Source organism: Bufo gargarizans, chromosome 3 (genome assembly GCF_014858855.1).
Source record: "Bufo gargarizans isolate SCDJY-AF-19 chromosome 3, ASM1485885v1, whole genome shotgun sequence".
Lineage (NCBI taxonomy): Eukaryota > Metazoa > Chordata > Amphibia > Anura > Bufonidae > Bufo > Bufo gargarizans.
The window spans coordinates 229,952,955-229,976,752 of NC_058082.1; the positions used below are offsets into that span (position 1 = coordinate 229,952,955).

Sequence of the window (23,798 nt, forward strand, 5' to 3'; positions counted from 1 at the left end):
AGGAGATTGTAGCCATAAAATCAGTAAGATGGAACCGCCTACACAGAGACCCCTTATCATAAAACCTGAAGATAGTGTTAGGGTCCTACACAACTCTTTCACAGACCTGAACAGTTAGAGGGTTCAGGAAATGGTTAGCATCCTCTCCAGCCAAGGTCACACATAAAACCCCTATCTTGTGATATACATCAAAGCAATAGGTGGCCTAATCCCTATTTGGGCCATGTGCTTCCTCATGAGAACTCGGGCCATGTTTATGCTTCTACGGTATCAAAGTCGAATCTATCCCAGCTTAGTAGGGAGCAGTTAAATAACAAGCCATCTTGCCATTGCCTCCACCATGTTTGTTATGCAAGTGTGGGGAACAGTAGGATGGAGTGGATGGCTGTAATACGAAGTTGCTAGGACGCATGCCCGAAAATAACTTTTAATACAAAGATTTTGAGGCAGACCTGGTGTACAGAGGATGTCAAACACTGGGTCGTGAAAGGTCATTACTAGAGATGAGCGAATTTCATATTTTGAAATTTGTTTGCGATTTGTTTACTGGCAAAAGCAGAATTGCGTTATGGATTCCGTGACCACGGACCATAACGCAATTCTATGACGGAATGACGGAGGCATTCCGTCATAATAGAAGTCTATGGGCTGCATAATGGATCCGTCCCGTTTCCGTTATGCAGGGGCGGACTACTTTGTCTTTAGACTACCCAATATAGAAAATATGCTGCCAAGAACCCTTTAGTATACAATACTGTGCATTTATTGCTTCCCATAACAATTCACCCTCTTACACATAGTGAAGTCTGTTAAATTCCAATTGACGAGAATATATCATCAATGTCATCAGCGTCAGTAAGACATTGCTCTGTTGCTTTAGTGAAGGACTTGTGGAGCTCAGATGTCGGTGGTCTCAAAGCAGCATCCTTGGGAGCAGAAGACGGCGCCAGCTCATCAGAAAACAAATCTACACACAGTGGAGAGCTTTTAAAACCTTTCCTTTTAACTCTTCTGCGTCTTTGTGGGCAAGAGACCATGTGTTTCCAAGGTTGCCAAAATCGTTGAATCCTTAACCATCTGTTTAGGTGATCTTTTCTCAGAGTCTGCTTGCGCAAACGGTGACATATGGACTTTTTCCAACACTGCAGCTTCTTTGGTAAACTTGAAAGAAAATCGGAGGGGAAAAAATATAAATAAAATATCTATATTAATGAGATAGACCGATACCAGCAAAAAAACATGATGCAAGTGAAAGGTGAATCAACCAAAACATGCCAGACCACTTTAGTGAGGTCCAATTGGGTCATGTAAATGAAAGTAATCAAAAAATACAGGGAAGGGGCACTGGGAATTCAAACAGTCCTTGAAAGGGGTGTTCCAGATGTTAAAATCCATCACCTGTCCACAGGCCATTGGGACCCACAGACTGCTCCCACTTGGCAGATGCCGAACATCCCAAAGATTTGCATGAAGTACAGCCCACATTCTAGCCTGCCACGTCTTGCAACTCCTTTCCATACAACGTGGGGTTCCAGCGGCCATGTCTCCACCCAAATATTTTTTTTACATAATTGTATATTTAACAGCTGAATTACCATCTTATGTGACAAAAGACCCTGAACGATCACTCCAAAAATGCATAGTTAATAAAGCCTGCAACAGACACACACTGACTAGAATACAAAGCCCCTTAGTAGTCAGCTTTCTCTACCACAACTCAACCCGCGCTAGTTTATAGCCCCTCCCACCCAGCTAGTTCCATAAACACCGCCCTATCAAAGCTGAAGATCTGCATGGACATCCAGAGTCAAAACATAAGAGGAGCAATAAAGGTAAAAGAAATACATTACAAGAAGACAGCTACCTGTATAAATGATTATTTCAAAGGATGTTGATGCAAACTGGGAAACCCCTTTAAAGGGATAACTGTGCCCAGGATGGGTCTAAAATTGTAATCTCCAAGACAAGTTCAATAAAATTTCTATCGCGGCTATTTTAAATGTCATTACACAGGGTTGAATGATTCAAATCTGTACCGAACAACAGCTTTTCAGATGGGTATACACTGTACAGTATACGTATACGCACTAAAGAGTGTGGCTGCAAATTTGGATTTAATGCATAGATCAGCACAGCTCCAGCCTTACCTGTATCCTAGGGCTTCAGTACGTCTCAGTCTGTTACATCGCAGATATCTATTCCTAAAGAACACAGCCTCTGCTTTCAGTTTCCTCTCTTTACACCATTTTACTGCATGAAGCAGCTGTTTGGCGAGAGCTTTAAAATCCGCCACCTCCTGAATTTTAGGCACCAAGTGTTTTACACAATTCCTTTTTCTGTTTTGTTGAGACAGACCCCGTTTTTTCTTAGGCTCATTTGACTTCTTTTTACAACAAAGACCCTGCAAAGGAAAATATATACATTCCTATGAATGATACTTAACTATGGATCAAATATTCATGAAAAATTGTAAATATAAAGAAATTTTCACTTAAAATTTTCGGATAAACTTTATGGGAGAAACTCATCAAGGCTGGTGTCTCGTACGTTAGTCTTGACCTAGTTTGTGCTGTTCTCAAACTCTCCAACTTTATTAAGACAAGGATCTCTTAATAAATTTAGCACATCTTGGGAGGTCCATGTGCCAGAAACGTACAATAGCACTTACCGGTAACAGAGCCAGCGGGCCAAAGCTCAGAGGCAGCAAAAGTACAAAAACGGAAATCTGAAGTAGATCGCTACTACACTTTCAGTGGCCGATTTGAAAACGGCTAGTTCTTGGAAGCAGATTTAATTGTGGATTTTATAGAAGTTACCAAATACTCTAATACTCTTGTAAAAACGCCTCTAAAACCTCCTCCAAATTAGAAATCTGCCACCAAAAACTACCTGTTTTCAGCTAGCTATCAGCTACTGATTTTTCTGCCACCGATTTTGCCGTGTGAACTTAGCCTCACTGTCCGCACCTTGATGCACCTCTAACTCCCATACCACAAGCAGATTAACCAATCAAGTAGCTAATAAATCTGCACAGAAAGCTAATCATATTTACACTACCCGAGGAAAACTCTATGAGTTATACACTTGCCCAGAAGAAGGAAGAACAGATGACTTTCTGGCCCTTTGGAAACTGCAAGATAATTCTACCTTCTCCAGGACTGCACCTGTTGAGTGAAGGTATGGAGCTCTCATTAGGGTACTTTCACACTTGCGTTGTTTGATTCCGGCAGGCAGTTCCATTGCCTGAACTGCCTGCCTGATCAGGCAAACTGTATGCAAATGCATGTCATTTTTTCTGACTGATCAGGATCCTGATCAGTCTGAAAAATGCCTGATCAGTCAGAAAAATGCATTGCAATACCGGATCCGTTTTTCCGGTGTCATCAGGCAAAACGGATCCGGTATTTATTTTTTTCTCATTTTTTAAAGGTGTGCGCATGCGCAGACCGAAAGGACGGATCCGGCATTAATACATTTCTATGGAAAAAAAATGCCGGATCAGGCATTCAGGCAAGTCTTCAGTTTTTTTCGCTGGAGATAAAACGTAGCATGCTGCGGTTTTCTCTTTTGCCCGATCAGTCAAAACGACTGAACTGAAGACATCCTGAACGGATTACTCTCCATTCCGAATGCATGGGGATATGCCTGATCAGTTATCTTCCGGTATAGAGCCCCTGTGACGGAACTGTATGCCGGAAAAGAAAAACGCTAATGTAAAAGTACCATTAAGGCCTCTTGCACACGACCGTATGCCCTCCGAGATATACGGTCCGTGAGCTGGCCATATGTCCCGGAGCGGCATTGATCGTGCGCACGGGAGCACACAGCATGATAGATTACAATAATGCTGTGCACGCCGGGCAGCCCGCGGGACTATTGTCCCGCACTCATAAGTTCGTATAAGTGCGGGACAATATCCCCACGGGCGTCCCGACCATCACTGTAATCTATGCCGCTCCAGGACATATGGCCAGCTCATGGACCGTATATCTCAGAGGGCATACGGTCGTGTGCAAGAGGCCTAACTCTGCTTGGCTTCCCACCTTATGAAGGGCTGGGCCTGTTGAAGATTGGGAGGCTACAGACGCATATTACAAAAATATAAATAAAATAACCATGTCACACAAATATCCCATAGCAAAGTAGACCATTACACTGAACTTAAAGAGGACCTGTCACTTCCTCAGACATGTCTTATAGTAACTACTTGCATTCCCCATGTAATAACATTTCTAGAGCATTTGTTCTTTTTCTGTGCTATTACTTTGGTATTTTTACTAGACATTTATGAATGAATTGCTAGCATCTTGCAGTAAAGGTACAGATGGGTGTTATCAGTGGGAGGTGTGTCCCCGCACAGTCTGACACCAGCAGCACTGATTGGACAAAGTAAGACACACTCACTACTGGTAACACCCAGCAGTAAAAATGGTAATGAGGCTTAGAATTCAAATGCCTCACTAATATTCCAAGATTCAACACAAAAGGGCCCACTGAGAAAAGGGGGAAATATGCTCAATAAAATGTAACTTTTAATAAGGTATGCAATAAAATACACCACAAGGATGCATCAACATAACAAACAAAGAAAGGGGGGTCCAATCTTGGTACCCCAATACTGGTAGTAAGAAAATTAATCTGCTACACCTGTGAGGGTGCACACAGTCTTACCAGACCAACCAAACGGCTAGGATCAGTAAAGGAAGATGATCCACTTGACTTGGGTAATGCCTGGACCAGAGGATGTCCCGTGGTGGCGTGGTGTCAATGGAGGTAGTGATGGAACTGTGCCCTATCTGATCCTAGAGAAGGGGGAAGGGGACTGCTCCCATACTGCCTATCTACACAGAGCACCCGCCCCGAAAGGGGCGACCCCGTCCGGATACCTGTCCATATCTGGGACCTGATCTCTAATGCTAAAAATATTCCTTCAGACCTCCCGACGTGGCACGTTTCTGTCGTGTCGATTCCTCAGGGGAATATGGTACACATAGGAAAAACAAAGTATGAAACTGCAGGTAAAAAAGACCCCGCAGCAAAAAAGCTCCTTCAATTTTAGGAAGAACTTGTAGACTGTCACCCCCCGATATTGGGATGCAGTTCTGCAGAGGGATGGATGTTCCTCTGCTGGTTGGTGTATGAGGGTATGGTGGCCATCACTAAAGGTAGTGTCCCTATAGTTTTGGGGAATATACTAATCATCTACCAGCCACACTGATATATACCTCTGTGGGATTTGAATAAGACCCATGTGCGCCTTTCCTAGAAGGACCGCCCTGCGATCATCTGCCCCGGTGTCTGATGTCACACGCATGCGCCGCGCGCGACACCGGGGCCGACACCACGTGATGCAGGCAGCCAGTCACAGTCGCGGGGAGGCGGCTATGGAGGTTGCCTAGAGAACAATAGGTAGGCAACCATACAGAGCGCTCACAATCTAGCGTGTCCATAGTTACGCTGCGACCCAAAATTGCAGCAAGGCAACAATGACATTTATTGCACGGATACAAAGAACAGGGTTCATCATGGAGAGGACTAGGACATGAAGCCACGGAGGGTGTTTAGATAAAACAACCAAAATCAAGCCTCTCATTAAGACCAAGGGGGGCAGATGTCTTCAAACAAAAAAAACAGCGTGATTCGCGCTGGAGAAGATTCTTATCCCAATCTCCTCCCCTGAATGGAGGCTTGACAAGATCAATGCCCATAAATCTCAATTGGGCTCTGTCATTATGGACTGTATGTACATGTTTGGACACCGGGGTATCCCGTTTGTGTGACATATCCCCCAGGTGTTCCCCTATCCTCCTCCTGAATTCACGGATGGTTTTACCTATGTACTCCATCCCACATTCGCACTGAATGCGATATATAACTCCTCTGGACCTGCAGTTAATGAAATGTGAGATGGAGTACTGTTTGCCTGTAACTAAACTCACAAATGATTTTGTAGTCTGTATATGTTTACACCCTACACAATTGCCACACTTTGTCACGCAGATTGCACCCCCGTCTGTAAGTAATCTGGGGGTGTTCTCCTAATACCTCATCCAAGTCAGGGTCCATTTTGAGGACCTCCCAATGACGTATAATCTGTTTGAGCTGTTTAGACCCCCTATCAAAGTTAGTAACAATTCTTAACACTTTGGCCTCAGGAGTAGAGGTTTGATTAGGGGTTAACAGAGAGGATCTTGGACGAGACAAGGCTGCCTGATATGCGGACCTGAGGACGTGGTCGGGGTATCCCCTTGACAAAAACCTCATCCTCAAGTCAGTCGCCTGAGTGATGAACTCATGCTTTTCTGAACAATTACGCCTCAATCGGAGATATTGACCCCTTGGAATCCCCCTCCTGAGTGGGAGTGGATGACTACTCTCCCATCTGAGGAGGGAATTCTTGGAGTTTGCCTTCCTATAGATAGAAGTATCTAATTCACCCCTGGTGTTCTTTGCGATCCTAATATCCAGGAAGGGTAGACTAGTGGGGTGCGATTCACAAGTAAAATGCACCCCAATCTTGTTTTGGTTGAGATGCCGCACAAAGGACTCAAAACACATCTGCTCACCATTCCAGAGAATGAAAATATCATCAATATATCACGCCCACAGACCGATTTGAGAATTGTCCACCGATTCATCCTCCCTAAAAACCAGAGTCTCCTCCCACCAGCCCAGGAATAAATTTGCATACGATGGGGCACAAGGACTCCCCATCGCGGTACCCCTGAGCTGGTGGTAGATCCTATTGTCAAAGGAGAAGAAATTTCTGGTTAAGGTGAATTGAAAGAATACGGAGGACAAATTGGCTGTGGGCGCGATATTGACAACCACAGGACCTGAGGAAGTGTTCAACAGCTATCAAGTCAAGCCTGTGTGGTATGGAGGAATACAAAGCCTCCACATCAACACTTGATAGAAGGCAGGTCTCCTCCAGTGTCAGACCCTCTAAACGCTTAAGGAGGTCAGTGGTGTCTCTGACATGAGATGGCAGTGCGGTCACAAATGGTGCTAATACCCGGTCAATATACACCCCTAAGTTCTGATTAAGGTTGTCTACACCAGAAACTATAGGTCTCCCTTTTAGGGGGGTTACCCCTTTGTGAATTTTGGGGAGACCGTAAAAGGTAGATCGACGGGGATGCGCAGGGTAGAGGAAGGCATACTCATCTGCTGTAATAATTTGAGCAGCTTTCGCATTGTCCAAAATGGCTTTCAATTCACGTCTATAGCCATCAGTGGGGTCTCTATCCAGAATTTCATAGGTTTCCTTGTCAGACAACAAGTTTTTACACATATTCCTGTAGTGCACCGAGTCCATGACCACTATATTACCCCCCTTGTCAGCCGGTTTAATAATGACATGGGGATCATCTGCTAGTGTAGAGATGGCGGAGGTCACCGACTCAGTGCAGTTGGAATGATGCGTATCTTTACTGCAGATTGCTGGCAATTTGTAACTTTTTAGCAGAAAAAAATACAGGGATGGCACAACACAGAATCCTAAGAATAGATGCTGCAGAATTGGTATTACATGGGGAATGCAAGTAGTTTCTAAAACAGATATGTCAGGAGAGGTGATAAGTTCTCTTTAAGAGAGTTATAGCACTTCTAATACCTAGGGGGTAGGAGGGCACAAGTTCTGATCTTGACTGACCCACATGTGAAACGCTGTTTATATGGTGAAGCCAATGTTTTATAATGTCACGCTCCACTCAGAGGGATAGATGGACTGAAAAACGTTTTCAACAGGGTCTCAAGCACCTTAATGAACACGGAAGGTACAACCTTAATGACCTGCAGCCATGAGTGAGCTTCCATATACTGGCCTAACGCAACTCATACGGATATTTCCCAGCAAAGTATAAATGGTAATCACAAACATCCTACAACAGGCTTGGATTAAATACATGCTTCATTGAATCCACCTTAAGCTCTACTCACACGTCCGTTAAATAGGTCCGCATCCGTTCCGCAATATCGGGAACGGGTGCGGACCAATTCATTCTCAATAGGGCAGGAATGGATGCGGAGAGCACACTATGTGCTCTCTGCATCCGCATTTCAGGAGCACGGCCCCAATCTTCTGGTCCGCAGCTCCTGAAAAAATAGAACATGCCCTATTCTTGTCCGCAATTGCGGATAAGAATAGGCAATTCTATGGGGGTGCCGGCCGGGTGTATTGCGGATCCGTGAATGGACCCTTAAAGTGAGATTCAAAGGCCTAGTTCACACGTCAGCTATTTCCATCAGTTGTTGTGAGCCAAAACCAGGTGCGGGTCAAAAACACACAACAGGTGCAGATCTTTTCATTATACCTTATCTCTGAGTGGCCTCCACTCCTGGTTTTGGCTCACAAAAACTGATGGAAATAACTGACCAAATAACTGGTGTGTGAACTGCCCTGTAAGCTGCATTAAATAGATATTTTTACTGGTCTTTGGTGGAAGTTGAAACCTCAACTTTCTGTATGGTAGGCAGGAGAATTACTATTTGACTATAGACCTGCCATCCACAGAATTTACCACACCGAACACCCTCTGGTGTTTGGAATTAAAGGGGTTATCCTGGTAAATCTAATGACCTATCCTTAGAATCTTAGAGTCCTGGCAATCCTAGACAACTGAAATAAACATCAACTAGGAACAATGTATGCCAGATTTCTGGTGTAAATATGAAATATGTTAGGACAATCTTTATGCAAAAGTGGGAAGTGTGGTGTACAACGGTTATTTAACAAAAACAGTTAAATAATTGAGAAAAAGGGGAATTTTAGACTTTTTGGTTCCACTTTTCTGCCCCAGCAGACTTTTTAATTTCCCTCCTGTGTGTTTATACTGATGTCCTATCCTTAACCATGTCAGTTCTGTGAGGTCCACCTCCTGACACCTCAATCAATTTGCTGACCGAAGAGGCCACACAGTGCTCAGGCGAGAACTACATCCCACTGTTCACCGGACTCAGCACTGTACAAATCGATAGCAGCTGGGCCTGGTACTGAAGCTTGGTCCTATTCACCTAAACGGGACCCAGCTTCAGAGAAGTGCATTGGCAGACACAGCCACTACAACATGGATGGCATGAAGGGACCGTGGTTGGAGCACAGTGATCCCCATTAGTCAGCTGACTGGTGCCAATGCTGGGAATCAAACCCCCAGCAATTGGATATTGATGGCCTATCTGAAAAATAGGACACCAATATCAAAGTCTGGAAAAAACGCTTAAGATTTAATGCTATAAATGAGCAAGTACTGTACATTAATTCTAGGTCAACTGAAACTTACTTGTAAACTGCTTGCTTTTACTGGCAGAAATAATGTTTTCACATCAAAGGAGTCCAGCTTCCCTGCACATCAACACAGAGATACAAAGTATAGTCACTTTCTGTACAGACATGATCGGTAATGTCACTCCCAAGGAACATGCAGTATGTGTATCTTGGCCAGTAGCCTTGGTCCTCTAACTGTAGCAACACCAATGCCTAGCATTCTCCAAAACGTGGCCATACACATCAGACTAAGGTCGGTCAAACATTCCGATTTTGGTGGAACCAGCCTACTGTCCAATGTGTATTAAATGTTCAGCCAACATGCATGCAGTGGTAGTGCATGGAAAAAGGATCAGACATGGTTGAACTTCAGTTCTGTGGCAGCTGAGCAGTTAATGTCTACACACAAATACTTCTAAGGTGGCGTAGTTAAAAGGGTATTCCGGTGGGTTAAAGTTATACCCTATCCACAGGATGGGGGATAACTATCAGATCGGTGGAGTCCTACGATCGCGAGAAAGTGGGCCCCTAACCCCCTGCAGCCCGCCTGAAAAGAATGGAGCAGCTGGTCACACATGCATGCAGCAGCTCCATTCATCTCTATGGGAATTCTGGAGATAGCGGAGCGCTGTAGTCTCTTAAACGCTCAATGAATGGAGCGGCCAGGGGCATGTGCGACCGATAGCTCTATTCTTTTCAGGCAGGCTGCAGGGGGTACAGGGCCCATCTTCTCGTGATCGTAGGACCCCACCGATCTGATAGTTATCCCCTATCCACAGGATAGAGGACAACTTTAACCAAGTGGAATACCCCTTTAAAAATCATAGTACATACAGAGTGTAGGTGAAATGAGGTCAAATATGACAGGCTATTTATGCTAAACCTGTGGAACAGGCCAGCAAATGCATATGTGTAACAATCTGCAGCAAATCCGTCATGTGTGAATAGAGCCTTAGGCTACATCCGCTGTTATATGTTCCAGCACCTACTTTTCTTGCCAGCGACTCTATTAATGGCATTAACAGCAGATCTGTGCGGAAACGAGCCCAACAGCAGAGCAAATACAGAACTACTCCATACTGGAGGACTAGACATTACAGGGATATCGGAGCCTTCGTCTATAGTACACTCTGCTCCTATTAACTAGCAATATCTTGATAAAGCCCAGTCTTTTCCAGGTACTGAAATAATATGGAAGAAATAACATGACGTGTGGAACATAACCCCCATTCTCTCACCTCTAGTAAATCTCTGCTTTTGTATTGGCTGCCCCACATCAACAAATGCTTTTGTTTCTTTTATATCAAGATCTGTGATTATGCCCATCGTTTCCTCTCTGCCCAGGTTACTGCGGTCAAACCTTATACTCAGAAATTGCGCTTCGCCTTTTTTGGAAGAAAATGGGTTTTGTGGTTTATTTCCAACAAAATCACTGAAAACAGAACCAATGTGGTCTTCAATATTATCAGGGAACACAAAGTCTTTAAAGTAAGGCATTTTCTGAAAGGCTGACACCTCTTTCTGCAGAGAAATGTGTGGGCTGTACAAGGCGCTGAGAAGTTTTAACAGTCCTCTGTGCAGAACCCTAAAAAGGAAATGAAAATTATTGTGCTTCTGTTTTGTAATGGATCCCACCATTAATGGGTCTGTCAGATTCCCCTTTCTACTGGGCAGAATAGTTCAGCAGACAATGATTGCAGTGTGAACACAGCTACAGACGATACATACATGTGGGAGCTATTATATATTACACTTGCTACCTCTGTATTAGAGTATTCCTTTAAATTAAAGGGATACTCTGTACAACACAAACTGGCCCAGATTTACTACTCTTACAGATTGTCCTTTTACACAATCTGATGGGTTAGGCAATTATAGGGAACAAACCAGATATTACCGATAATTGCCGGATCATCAGCAGAGACAAGGGCTTCATTTACATATAGCAATCACCTCCGCTGTGTGGGGAAAACAGTGATCACTTTTCCCCAAAGAAGATCATTGCTCCTGGGCAGCAGATCTCCGTTTAGACAGCGTGATCTGTTGCAGGGAAACGGTTTCATGTGCTGGCAGAATGACACGATCACCTGAGGAACCAGCGTCTGCTTGATCCCTGGCACCTTTTACACAGGCCAATTACTGGGAATGAACATTTATCAGGCTGTGTAAAAGGACCTTTAGAGTCCATTGCGGGAATCAAGTTCCGTGTGTGAGCACGATCCTCTGTTCTGGACTTGCACACTATTGCAGTTTTGAAGATTGAATGCAGACAAAAACCACGGTCAGGTGCATGAGCCCTTACCCTTTTTCTGCATGGTATACAGGTGCCCTTAGGCGACTTTCACACCAGTGTTATTTCTGGATCCGTTACGGATCAGCAAAAACGCTTCCATCATGATAATACAACCGTCTGCATCTGTAATGAACGGATCCGGTTGTATTATCTCTAAAATAGCGAAGACGGATCAGCCTCGGAAAGTCAATGGGGGACGGATCAGTTTTCTATTGTGTCAGAGAAAACGGAGCCGTCCCCATTGACTGCCATTGTGAGTCAGGAGGTATCTGTCTTGCTCCGCATCACATCGCGGACAGAAAAATGCTGCTTGCAGCGTTATTCTGTCTACGACGGGGACGCAGCCAAACGGAACGGAATGCATTTTGGTGCATTCCGTTTTGTCCCTATTGACAATAAATGGGGACAAAACAGAAGCGTTCTCTCCCCCCCCCCCGCTATTAAGATCCCATGATAGATCTCAATAGCGGACAGGGAAAGCGCAGATGTGAAAGTAGCCTTAGACAGGCTGTCTAAACCTGCACCAAATTAGGGGCTCAGGCGGGATGGTAAATGTGGTGCAGGGTTAGGACTTTTGTCTAGGCCTATACCTACTTTGGACAGAATTGTACACCAGACTTGTGATGCTCTTTTCCTTGCAGCTCCTCCCTTTTCCAGTAAGCCCCACCTCCTTTTCAGGCCAGGTGAAAAAAAAAAAAGTATCGAATCCCTACCCGTGCCATAATTGCACCAATTTGTACTTTTGTAACAGCTCAAGGGCCGCAGTTTGAGGATGCCTGGTCTAAAAGCTGATTAAAAACTACAACTCCCAGCATGCCCGATCAGCCTACAGGTATCAGCCTACAGCAGGGCATTGTGGGAGTTGTAGTTTTACAACAGCTGGAGGGCCGCAGTTTGAGGATGCCTGTTTTAGACGCAGACAGATTAGTATATCTGGGCCACTGTGTTATGCCTAGTGCAGAGGAGTGGAGTATCTCATTACTGTGTCATACTCCACCCCCCTCACATCATGCACCAGGCATAACACCGCACATCCGTGTGCTCCAGCGTGCTCTTTTAATGCATCTCTTTAGTATTTTCTGAGCGGCTGTAAATACTCAATGGCATTAATAGAGGAGAAAAGTGCATGAAGTGGAACGGCACAGTTACTACTACGCAACGTCATAAGTATACATACCATAAACGGCTCAACAATCCCAGCAGCACAACATTTATGATAATGAACTCCTCCAAGTTCAGATGCTGTAAGCATAAACTGTTCATGGCAGTAAAGGAAAAATGTACAACAAAACGTATTTTATATGCAAATAAGTGCGGTCGTGGCCAAATCATATTTCCGCTAAAGTTTCCACAATTTACAGAAAAATGACAGTTTTGCTATAATTATACGTAAACTGCAAAAGCTGCAATTTGATCACGATATGGAAATGTTTTTTTTTGTGGGGTCTATTTTCCAAAACCCAGCATGCTCTAAGTGCGGCTGTTCTTTTTTGCCCACAGATGCTTTAAAGCAAATAGATCAGAAAATGACCCATTCTTTAAAGGGAACCTGTCACCGGCGACCTCAACATCAAACTATTTGCATCACATCGCTCTGGTTCACCTCATTAATACGCTGTTTTTCTTTTGTTGACGAGGCTCTTTTTATTAATATGTACCGGTATATTATGCCTTTGGTGCAATGAGGGCGTCACCACTGCTCTTGTTGTCCACAAGCTCCACTCCTTCCCTGGCTGCTTTGATTGACAGGGCCAGTGCGCAATAAGAGCAATGGCGACTCCCTCACTGCCCCAAAGTCATGATTTACATATTAAGAAAAAGGTATCAGAACTCGTGAATGCAGCCAAAGAAAAACAGAGGTTTAATGAGGAGACCCAAATCTGTGCGTCTGTGCCAGCAGCTTGATAGGGAGGTCGCTGATGATGGAGCCCCTTTAAATCAGGTTTTTATACTAAACACTTTCAGTGATTATTTTTAATTTTCTACGTCCCTATCTATTTTATGCGGCGCAGGCGCAGTAAGGAAGTCCACGGCTGGCAAGCAGTCTTTATTTACTACGCCTGTGCCGCATACTAAATGGCTGAAGATATCACCCAAACTCAGGGCCAGACAGGATGACGTGGAAAAATAAAAAATAAATCATGCAGTTTCACACTGGCCATTAGGCCTAAACTATGTTGAGACTTTCTGTCCTTTGAGAGCAGCCACATGGTACATAGACAATAGACTGACATCTATGGCAGAGTTTTCTAGGCATGCTCTGACCTGTGGAGAGGTCAGGAGGGAGCAGATAAGCTGTGATATCACCTACTGTGCATGGTAGATCCTCTTATCTATAGGTGATATCTGTCACTGCATTTATTATCTGTAAAGCTAATACAATGGCTACTGAAAAGGTACCTATACAAAAATTCTTTCGACACCATTAGTGTGAAAACTGCAGGATTTTAGGCGATTTTTTATTTTATTTTTTAAATAGAGAGACGGAAATTTAAAAATGACCAAAAATCTGATTGAAACAATAGAACATTTTCTGAGGACACATTCCTTTAAACTTAGTTCAATCCAAAGTCATTACACAAATGAAAATGAGAACATCCTGGTGATACAGTATTTTATAGGCACCTGAAATCAACTCGTTGTGCAACAATGTATTACTAGCAATTCATGACACCCTTATGCAATGGACCGGTTATCTTGACAATATATTGGTGCTTAGGTAAGGCTACCTTGCCCTTTGTACACAGAAGCTGGACATGAGTATTGGTGCAACCCAAAGCTGTAATCACTAAAAACCAAGCCATGTAAACCCAGTTACTATATTTTTTTTAATTAAAAAAAAAATTTACTTTTTTTTCGCTTATAAAAAAGGGTCTGCCCCATCTTGACAAACCCTACGACAATTATCTTGATTTGCTGAAACCCATGGCAGTAGCAGCTTTGGGTGATCACACATTACCCCCACTTCTCAGCATCCCGGCAAATGAATGAACAACGAAGAGACAGTTATCTTCGATTTTTGGTTTTTATGTCACCGGGCGCATTGAGGATGGAGCGGCTGAGCGAGCGTCCTCCTCTCAGTGCGCCTGCGCTGACTGAAGACCGGTGTGGCGCAGGCGCGAGATTTAAAACGCAGACAGGGCCAGCCAGAGAACGAGAGCAGTCGCTGGCCCTGTCAATCAGCAGGAGGAGGGGGCGTTTATTTGAAAGGAGGATGCGGCTGCTACCAGCTAATTAACCGCCCTACTTGCTGGTAGAGAGGTCATTTACATATTATAAAAGTGCTTTTTTCTGAAGAAACTACTGAACGAAAAAGAGTAAGAGGACTTTATATTGAGAAAATCGCAGTATAAGGATTTTAAGTAGCCAATAAATGAAAAAGTGGGGTGACTTTAGTGGGGTGACAGAAGCCCTTTAAGCAGTTGCTCAGACCTGTGAAGGACAGCTCTATAGACAGCCTTACAGCAGGCACAGGGAGGCACGTAGTGTACACATGTCCACACTGCAATACATAAAGGTGTGTCCATTACTGTCATTAAGATATGTGTACTGCAGAATGCATTACTGAGACAGCTAGAGGTCGTTGAGAACAAAAGTCTCAGAATGTAAGGAAAACAGTGCCTTGTGAATGTAGTCCCACACACATACAGTTTTCCTGGTTTGATACATTACAAACTGGAATTGAAACAGATTCTAATTCAGATTTTATGTAATGGACCTGACAAAAAATAAAGTCAACATTAGTGCCAGTGACGTCCCCAGGCGCACTGCTAAGTGGAAGCCTCCGATTAGCATACCCATACTGAGGCCCAGTATGTCACCGGACCTCCGGAAAAAGCCCTTTCTCTGCGCAGTTCAGCGCAGGGCAAGGGAGAGCATTTCATGCTCCGATGCTCAAATCAGAGGGGCGTCCTGGCCGAAGAAAGGGTTATGTCCGGGTTCAGAGCCGAACCCAGACAACCCCTTTAAATGGGTTGTTAGGATTCGGCAACAAACTCGACAACCCCGGATCTGAAATAAAGAACTCAGGGTCCTTTACCTAGTAGATCCAGTGTCAGTGTTCTGGTTCTCTCTTCTGCATTGAAGAGGTAAGAGATGCTGCAGTGGTCACAAGGTGACGTGACGTCAAGGCTGTAGCTGGGTAAACTGAGCCTGGCTGGGAGAACCAGAGTGGCTGCTAGGTAAGTACCACTAAATTTCGGGCTAATCCCCAGTGTTGTCTGGTTTCCTGCTGAAACCGAAGAACCCCTTTAACTTCTGAAGCCTCATGTGTGCAAAGTGTCACATGATCAGAGTATAAAAACCTATTTTGATAGGCCCCCCCGGATCTGCAGCATGGGTAAGGGTGGGTTCACAATAAATATATATATATAAAAAAAAAATATATATATATATATATATATATATATATATATTTATTACACACACACAAACACACACCACGTTCTTGTATCCTGCAGGGTCCGGTAAAAAAAAAAAAAGGGTATATGTTTTAAATACAATGGAACTCTATGGTGAACGGATGCCCCAGTATGGCATCCGTTTACATATACTTTTTTGTATACGTTAAACAGATAGGAAAAACGGGATGCGAGCCCACCCTAAGCAAGCAATATGAACACCAAACATCTCTCCAGCAGGCCAGAGACAGAGGTGGGATATTTAATTAAAACAGAAAGGGATAGCTTCTAAAATATTTGTTACTTAACATTCCCTATATGTCTGCTTTATGTTGGCATCATTTTTTTTTAGGACATTAGAAGGCTTAGAAGTTTAGAAACCATTTTTCTAATTTTTAACAAACTTTCAAAAACCAATTTTTGTAAGCATGATTTTGAGGGGCTTACATAATGGAAACCACCCATAAAAACTAGGACCCCATTTTTGGAGCTACACCCCTCAAACTATTCCAAACTGAAGTTACAAACTTTGTTAACCCTTGAGGTGTTCCACAAGAATTAAAGGAAAATGGAGAAATTTCAAAAATGTCTTTTTTTTGTAAATTTGTGTTAAAAAAAAAAAATTGCAACACAGTAAGGGTAAACAGCAAAATAAACCTCAATATATATTACTCCGATTCTGCATTTTACAGAAATATGTGGCAGTAAACTGCCCTATGTGCTCGTGTCAGTGGTCAGAAGGAAAGGAGCGCCATATGGATTTTGGAGGCAGATTTTGCTAGAATGGTTTTTAGGCACCATTCTGTATTTGAAGAGACCCTGACGTACCCCTACAGTGGAAACCCTCAAAAAATGACCCCATTTTGGAAACTACACCCCTTAAAGAATATATTAGGGGGGTACTGAGCACTTTGACCCCCTAAGTGTTTTACGGAATTTGGAAAAACTTGGCTGTAAAAATAAAAAGTTACATTTCTTCCAATAAAATTATGCTTTAGCTCAAAATTTATCATCTTCACAAAGGGTAACTGGAGAAAAAGCACCCCATAATTTGTTACCCATTTTCTCCTGAATACGGCAACACCCCATATGTGGTGGTAAACTGTGGAGGGGGGGGGGGGAGTGGGGGCACATGGCAGGATTCAAAACGGAAGGAGCACCATATGGCTTTTGCAGCACAGAGTTTGATGAATTGGCCCTAAAGGAAAGATCTACATAAAGGATACCGAAAGGCCTTGTTGCAGCAATCCATGAGACGTACTAGTAACTTGCAGGAACCCAGAATTTTCATAGACACCAGCTCCAAAATAGGTTGACATGGGACAGTGCAATACTGTGCACCTTCAAGCTCGCTTTTCCTAAACAAGTTGAAGATGAAGGTCAAAAAAGTCTGTACCACATAAATATGCCAACACATTGAAGAAAACATACCGCAAATCGCAGAGCATCCAGACCAATACAGTCAATACCTACTACCCAGCTGATGGTAGGGACTGCCTGACCGGACATGGGCTCTATGAACGTTCCATTACAAGATCCCTTCTGCTGTCCCAGCCTTTCCATTGGTTTATAAAGCACAGCTATGAATGTACATGACACATAAGCATTAAAGGGAACGTGGCACCAATAAATACAAATTTCAGTTAACAGTTAAGTTTTTTTTAATTCTATTTTCTGAACACGATTATGGGGGAGGCCATCTTGCCCGAGCTGTTCTTAACAGCAGCCACATGGGCCATAGACACAATGGTCAGGAGGGGACCTCATTGATTTCTATGGGAGAGTTTTCTAGTCATGTTCTGTGACTTGTGCGGAGGTGATTAAGAAGAAAGAATAGATAAACTGTGACAATCATATATTGTGAATGGCGGACCATGTGTTATCTATACACGGAGGTAATATCATTACAGGCAAGGTTAGAATGACAGATAAGCAGGTAACTGCAGTAAAGTGACGCCTATTATTAGGCCTAGAGGTCAGAGTGAAAACTACAGAATTTTATGTTTTTTGTTTAAATATAGATACTGGCATAGAAAATTAAAAATATAATAGGTTCCCCAATCTCAACTGGGGAACGCTGTTACGTGCATGGGAGCGGTCGACTCCTACATCTGCATTGCTCACTTGCGGTGGTCACATTTGACCACGGCATCTGTGTGGTTAAATGTATGCAATCAGCCTTAGGGCAGATTACATAAACAAACATAAACCTCCCTGAGTCTCTGCAGAATCTGATCGGTGGGGGTCCAACCTCCGCTAATCAGTTGTTTTCTCTGCTTTTCCTAGGCCGAATGACGACACGTTCATCGGTCGCATGGCCTAGGAGCAGCTCAGCCCCATTTAAGTGAATGGAGGTGAGCTGCCATACAATGTACGGTGCGGAGCATGGTAAGCTGAAAGAAGGTAGCAGCACTCACAGTTAATCGCCGTGGGTCCCGGGTGTCGGACCCCCAAACATCAGATACTGATGACCTATTCAGTGTATAGGTCATCAATATATATATATATATATATATATATATATATATATATATATATTATTATTTTTTTATCTCAGAAAACACTTAAAAATGTTTTTTTTAAAACCTTGATTTAAACAATAGTCTTTTTCTGATGACACATTCCCTTTCACAGATTTACCATCCAGGGGTAAAAGAAAACTGGAAACGGACGTGCCACAAAAGACAGGATATGTCCCAACATGCGGATCGCGGACCCATTGAAGAGATGTGGTGTGCACACGGCCACTATACGCGTTTTGTGGATCTGCAGTTTGCGGTCTGCAAAACGGACATGGTCGTTTGTATGCCCCCTGAGCCTCACGTCAGTTTCTCAAGGACTGTGAGAGAGGTCAAGGGCACCCTCCAACTTGGGTTTGGCGGCTGCACTGCTGATCCTATAGATCACGGGTGTCAAACACAAGGCCCGCGGGCCGAATCCGGCCCGCCAGACCTAGTCATGTGGCCCGCGTAGCCGCCGCCGGCCTTCACCTTTTATTATCACTTCCTGCAGGCGGCCCCCGCTCCTCCCGGACCCTGTATCGGGTGTATCAGCTGTGAGGGAGGAGGGGCAGGGGGCCGGATTCTGCTTTTATAATGACAGCGGGGCCCGTGCAGTGACTATTCTACTACATGGGCCCCGCTCACTGTATAATCGTATCTCTAATAGTTAATGGTTACCGTATGTATATAATCGCATAAGGAGCGCTGTGTATTACCGGTACTTACAACTACAAGCGCTCGCCGAGAGGAGGGAGGAGGCAGGCCAGGAGGACAGGCGCTGGCAGCGTGAGTCATACGTCACGCGCCTGCGCCGCCCACTTTATGAATGAAGCAGGCGGCGTGGGCGCAGGACGTATGACTCACGCTGCCAGCGCCTTTCCTCCCGGCCTGCCTCCTCTCTGCGAGCGCTTGTAGTTGTAAGTACCGGTAATACACAGCACTCCTTATGCGATTATATACATACGGTAACCATTAACTATTAGAGATACGATTATACAGTGAGCGGGGCCCGTGTAGTAGAATAGTCACTGCACGGGCCCCGCTGTCATTATAAAAGCAGATGCCGGCCCCTAGCCCGTGTATTGAGGGTCATTCACTACTACAGGGACACTTATGGAGGGGATCTGTGGATGACACATAGCATAAGATGCTATATATGTGTCACCCACAGATCCCCCATAACAGTGCGTCACCCACAGATCCCCCATAACAGTGCGTCACCCACAGATCCCCCATAACAGTGCGTCACCCACAGATCCCCCATAACAGTGCGTCACCCACAGATCCCCCATAACAGTGCGTCACCCACAGATCCCCCATAACAGTGCGTCACCCACAGATCCCCCATAACAGTGCGTCACCCTCAGACCACAATTAGTTCAAAACCCACCAAAAGCACCCCCCTTTTGGTTCAAAATTTTTTTTTTCTTATTTTCCTCCTCAAAAACCTAGGTGTGTCTTATGGGCCGGTGCATCTTATAGGGTGAAAAATACGGTAACCTTTACAGTTCTGGAATGTGTTGGATAACACTGACAGCATTATGTCAGTGTTATCCAACACATTCCAGAACTGTAAGGGTTACATAGCATCATAAATCAGTATAATGCTATGTGACCCCAGTCAGCGCTTGCAGGTTAAGCTTTCAGAGCTAGTTATTACTTACATTATTACAAAAAAACAGTAATAATTGAATGCAGTGACAATAATTTATGATAATAAAGAGTGGACACATAGTCCTACAGATACAACCGGCCCTTTGAGGGTGACCAAACTGCTGATGCGGCCCCCGATGAATTTGAGTTTGACACCCCTGCTATAGATGCATCTACTTAATCATGTTATTAATGGAGTAAGAACATACACTGGGCATAAATCCATCATCTCTTTCATGGAATCTTCTAAGCCCATCGACTTTATCCGTCTTATACATTGTTGTACCTGGAGAAGCAAAGGGAAAAAGAAGGCTTATAGTCTGGTTTTCATAATGCCATGGGTTAAGTGGGAACATGTTTTACTTCATTAATACTTGTGACATGAACGTCTCCTCACAAAAACAACTCAATTACGCTATAGGGGAGAACAGATGCAAGGAAATCACATCCCAAGTGCCAGCTCCCTACAGTGCTGCCAGTGTGAGGACCCTTAAGATAAATGTACCTGTATGGTTAAATATTACCTTACAGGGCTGGTCTCATGAAGAGAAGCCCTGTACTAATGCATGGATGTCAGAGGGATTCCTCACTCTCAGGGTCTCATATACAGGTCACGATGAACTAGCCAGGGCCTTAAAAGGCTATGTACACCTTTGGAGGCAATTGTTTTTAATTTTTATTTTATTGCAATTAACTTATTTTGGGCTAAAAATCATATTTTCAATTGGCTTTTATTAAAAATATTGAGCCATTATTTCACAGAGGGTTAACTGTTTTTCTAACTATGTGACTGGTACTTTTACTTTATTGATAAGGAGTCTGTCTGCTCCCCAGATGACGGAAAAGACAAAAAATCCACAGGCAGCTAAATACAGCATGTCAGCTCTGAACAGAAAAAAGGATTCCATATTGTTAATAAAGACTAAACAAAAAAAAAAAATTTTAGCTAAAAATAAGTACAATGCAATAATAAATAAAAATTTTGTGTACATAGCCTTTAATAAGTCTCCATCAGGGGCGCATTTACACAGGTCAATATTTGGCATTTATTTGCAAATTTCTGAGCTAACCCCTGTTTCACTAGTGTGGGCGGTGTTCTATGGTGAAATACGGTGCTCACTGCTCTACTAGAATCTGTATCCCAGTAAAAAAGCATTTCATCAAAGGTTATATCCAGTTGGCGTCAGACTAGGACCCTCCGTACTAGCACAGAATGGAGGGGCTGTCCAGCATGGGCATTACTGCTCCATTTAAACTCTATTGGAAGGATTAACACAGCCACGTGCTGCGCTCCAATGCACAGGTGATATGAGGGTTTTCTGTACCCACAGAATAAAAAAAAACAGGAAAATGTGTGTGTGTGTGTGTGTGTGTGTGTGTGTGTATGTGTATGTGTATGTGTATGTGTATGTGTATGTGTATGTGTGTGTGTGTGTGTGTGTGTATGTGTATGTGTATGTGTATGTGTGTGTGTGTATGTGTATGTGTATGTGTATGTGTATATATATATATATATATATATATATATATATATATATATATATATATATATATATATATATATATATATATATATATATATATAGCGCAGCACCATCTAGAAAAAAAAGCAGTTGGGTGCAACGCCCCTGAAGGAGGTAAGCAAACCCCAATGTAGACAATCCGAAAAAAAAGGGGCAGCACTCAGCAATAGAGCCTTCCTCAAGCAGTATATATTATATGCACGGAAGAAAATTGAAAGCATCACAGAAAAGTCAAACTCTGTCACTTAGGCTACTTGCACACGAGCACATTCAGTCCAGGAAACACTCTGTATGACCGGCACATTTCCCAGACCAAAATCCCAGAACACCTGTTTAAAGGAGTTCTCCGGTAATAAGGCCTATCCCACTAAGCTTAAGGATTCATACTTATCTGCTCCCCGCCGCCTCTGGCGTCTCCATCTTACAGCGCTGCATGGGTATGGTCACATGCTCCACTGCAGCCAATGACTGGCTTCAGCAGTGACACGCTGCTTCTGGCCACAACACCACTGAGACCAGTCATTGGCTGCAACAGAGCATGTGAAGGACCGGAAGATGGAGACACCATAGGCAGTGCGGAGAGAGTAGGTAAGTACGAGTCTGTGGGGCAGACTCTGGGTACTTGGTACAATATCTTTATTACCAGGTGAAGCCCTTTCACAACCCATGTTACCATATGATCTACCTACCTGTTTTAAAGCTAGGTACGGTTTATGACAGCTCAGCTTGTGGTGATACACGTACAGTATGGAATCCAGTGTTGCAACTTCGGCATTTAATGTCTTGCTCTTCAAAAAGGAGTGAACAGCAGAACATTTATTATGAAGGTTTTTCATCCCCTTTTCTGGAAGAAAAAAATGCATTAAAGGTCTTTTAGTGTCACCAAAACATGATCAGTTCACACTTTGAGGGAAACAATAATAATTCTCTGTGTATATATATATACACATAAATCAGCGAGACTACATGATACCATTACCTTGGGGTACTTTCACACTAGCATTATTCTTTTCCGGCATTGAGTTCCATCCTAGGGGCTCTATACCAGAAAAGAACTGATCAGTTTTGTCCCCATGCATTCTGAATGGAGAGAAATCCGATCAGGATGTCTTCAGTTCAGTCACTGAACGGCGTTTTGGACGGAGGAAATACTGCAGCATGTTGCCGAGTTACTGCAAAACGGATCCGGCATTGCGGCTTGTGCATGCTCAGACCGCAAAAAAAAAAAAAAAGTGAGAAAAAAAAATGAATGTCGGTGTTCTGCCAAATCTCTATACCGGAAGTGACGCGGCCACACAGGGATCAGGTGGAAGAGGGTGTGCGCAGCGCTGCGCCAGCGCACATCCACCGGCTTACCAAAGAATCATTGCAGCGCCGCAATATAAGTACTTAGGGGTATAGAGATTTTGCAGCAGATCTCCCTACCCCTGGGTGCGCAGGCGACTGGTGACCTCGGTATCCAGCACTCAGCTCTGCAACCGATTTGTGGGTGCCTGCGCACTCAGGGGTAGGGAGATCTGCTGCAAAATCTCTATACCCCTAAGTGCGCACACGAGGTGCACAAAGTACTTCTATCGCGGCGCTGCAATGATTCCTTGGCAAGCCGGTGGATTTGCGCTTGCGCAGCGCCACGCACACCCTCCTCCAGCTGATCCCTGTGCGGCCGCGTCACTTCCGGTATAGACTTTTCGCAAGGTATAGAGATTTGGCAGAACACCGGATCCGATTTTCCGGATGACACCGGAGAGACGGATCCGGCATTTCAATGCATTTGTCATATGGATCAGGGTCCTGATCAGTCTGACAAATGCCATCAGTTTGCATGCGGTTTGACGGATGGAGCAGGCAGTGCTACGGATCACTGTGCCACAAGTGTGAAAGTGCCCTTACCAGCCTGTCTATAATCACATAGCTGCCTGTGAGAGCGCCACACACAGGGGAGCCCTGCACATGGTCAGCAGACCCCAGGCTGCTGCAGGACATTACTGCACCCTGTCACATCACCTGTGTGGTCTCCGGGGGGCACGGTCAGCTGGCACTGAATGGCAGGTCTGGGCACAGAGATCCGATTCCAGGGGTCAGGTGCCATGATGAGGCACTCCACACTCTGCCAGTACAGCGTGCAACAAAGTTTTCAGTGCCCCGGAAGTAGTCTCCTCACCC

The 23,798-nt window shown here is 44.1% G+C and overlaps 1 protein-coding gene across 2 annotated transcripts; it reads right to left on the bottom strand.

Annotated features, from left to right (window-relative positions):
* Positions 1 to 740: 740 nt before the first annotated feature.
* NEPRO (nucleolus and neural progenitor protein) lies at positions 741 to 23,796 on the bottom strand. Of its 2 annotated transcripts, XM_044285192.1 has the most exons (9): positions 23,640 to 23,796; positions 22,325 to 22,479; positions 20,322 to 20,398; positions 17,185 to 17,316; positions 12,736 to 12,813; positions 10,504 to 10,850; positions 9,282 to 9,343; positions 2,148 to 2,401; positions 741 to 1,161 (listed from the first exon to the last, which is right to left on the bottom strand). In XM_044285192.1, exons 1-9 carry the CDS (start codon positions 23,722 to 23,724, stop codon positions 810 to 812), a joined length of 1,542 nt encoding a protein of 513 aa, XP_044141127.1. In that variant the 5' UTR covers positions 23,725 to 23,796; the 3' UTR covers positions 741 to 809. The 2 variants fall into 2 exon arrangements, with proteins under 2 accessions (XP_044141127.1, XP_044141128.1); XM_044285193.1 differs by lacking the exons at positions 12,736 to 12,813; positions 17,185 to 17,316.
* Between the last annotated feature and the right edge of the window lie 2 nt (positions 23,797 to 23,798).

Coding starts and splice junctions, on each gene's coding strand:
- NEPRO (XM_044285192.1), bottom strand. CDS start 23,724: ATGGCACCTGACCCCTGGAATCGGATCTCTGTGCCCAGACCTGCCATT. Junction 22,480..23,639: donor GCCCCCCGGAGACCACACAG/GTGATGTGACAG, acceptor TTTTTCTTCCAG/AAAAGGGGATGAAAAACCTT. Junction 10,851..12,735: donor GGATTGTTGAGCCGTTTATG/GTATGTATACTT, acceptor TTTCCTTTTTAG/GGTTCTGCACAGAGGACTGT.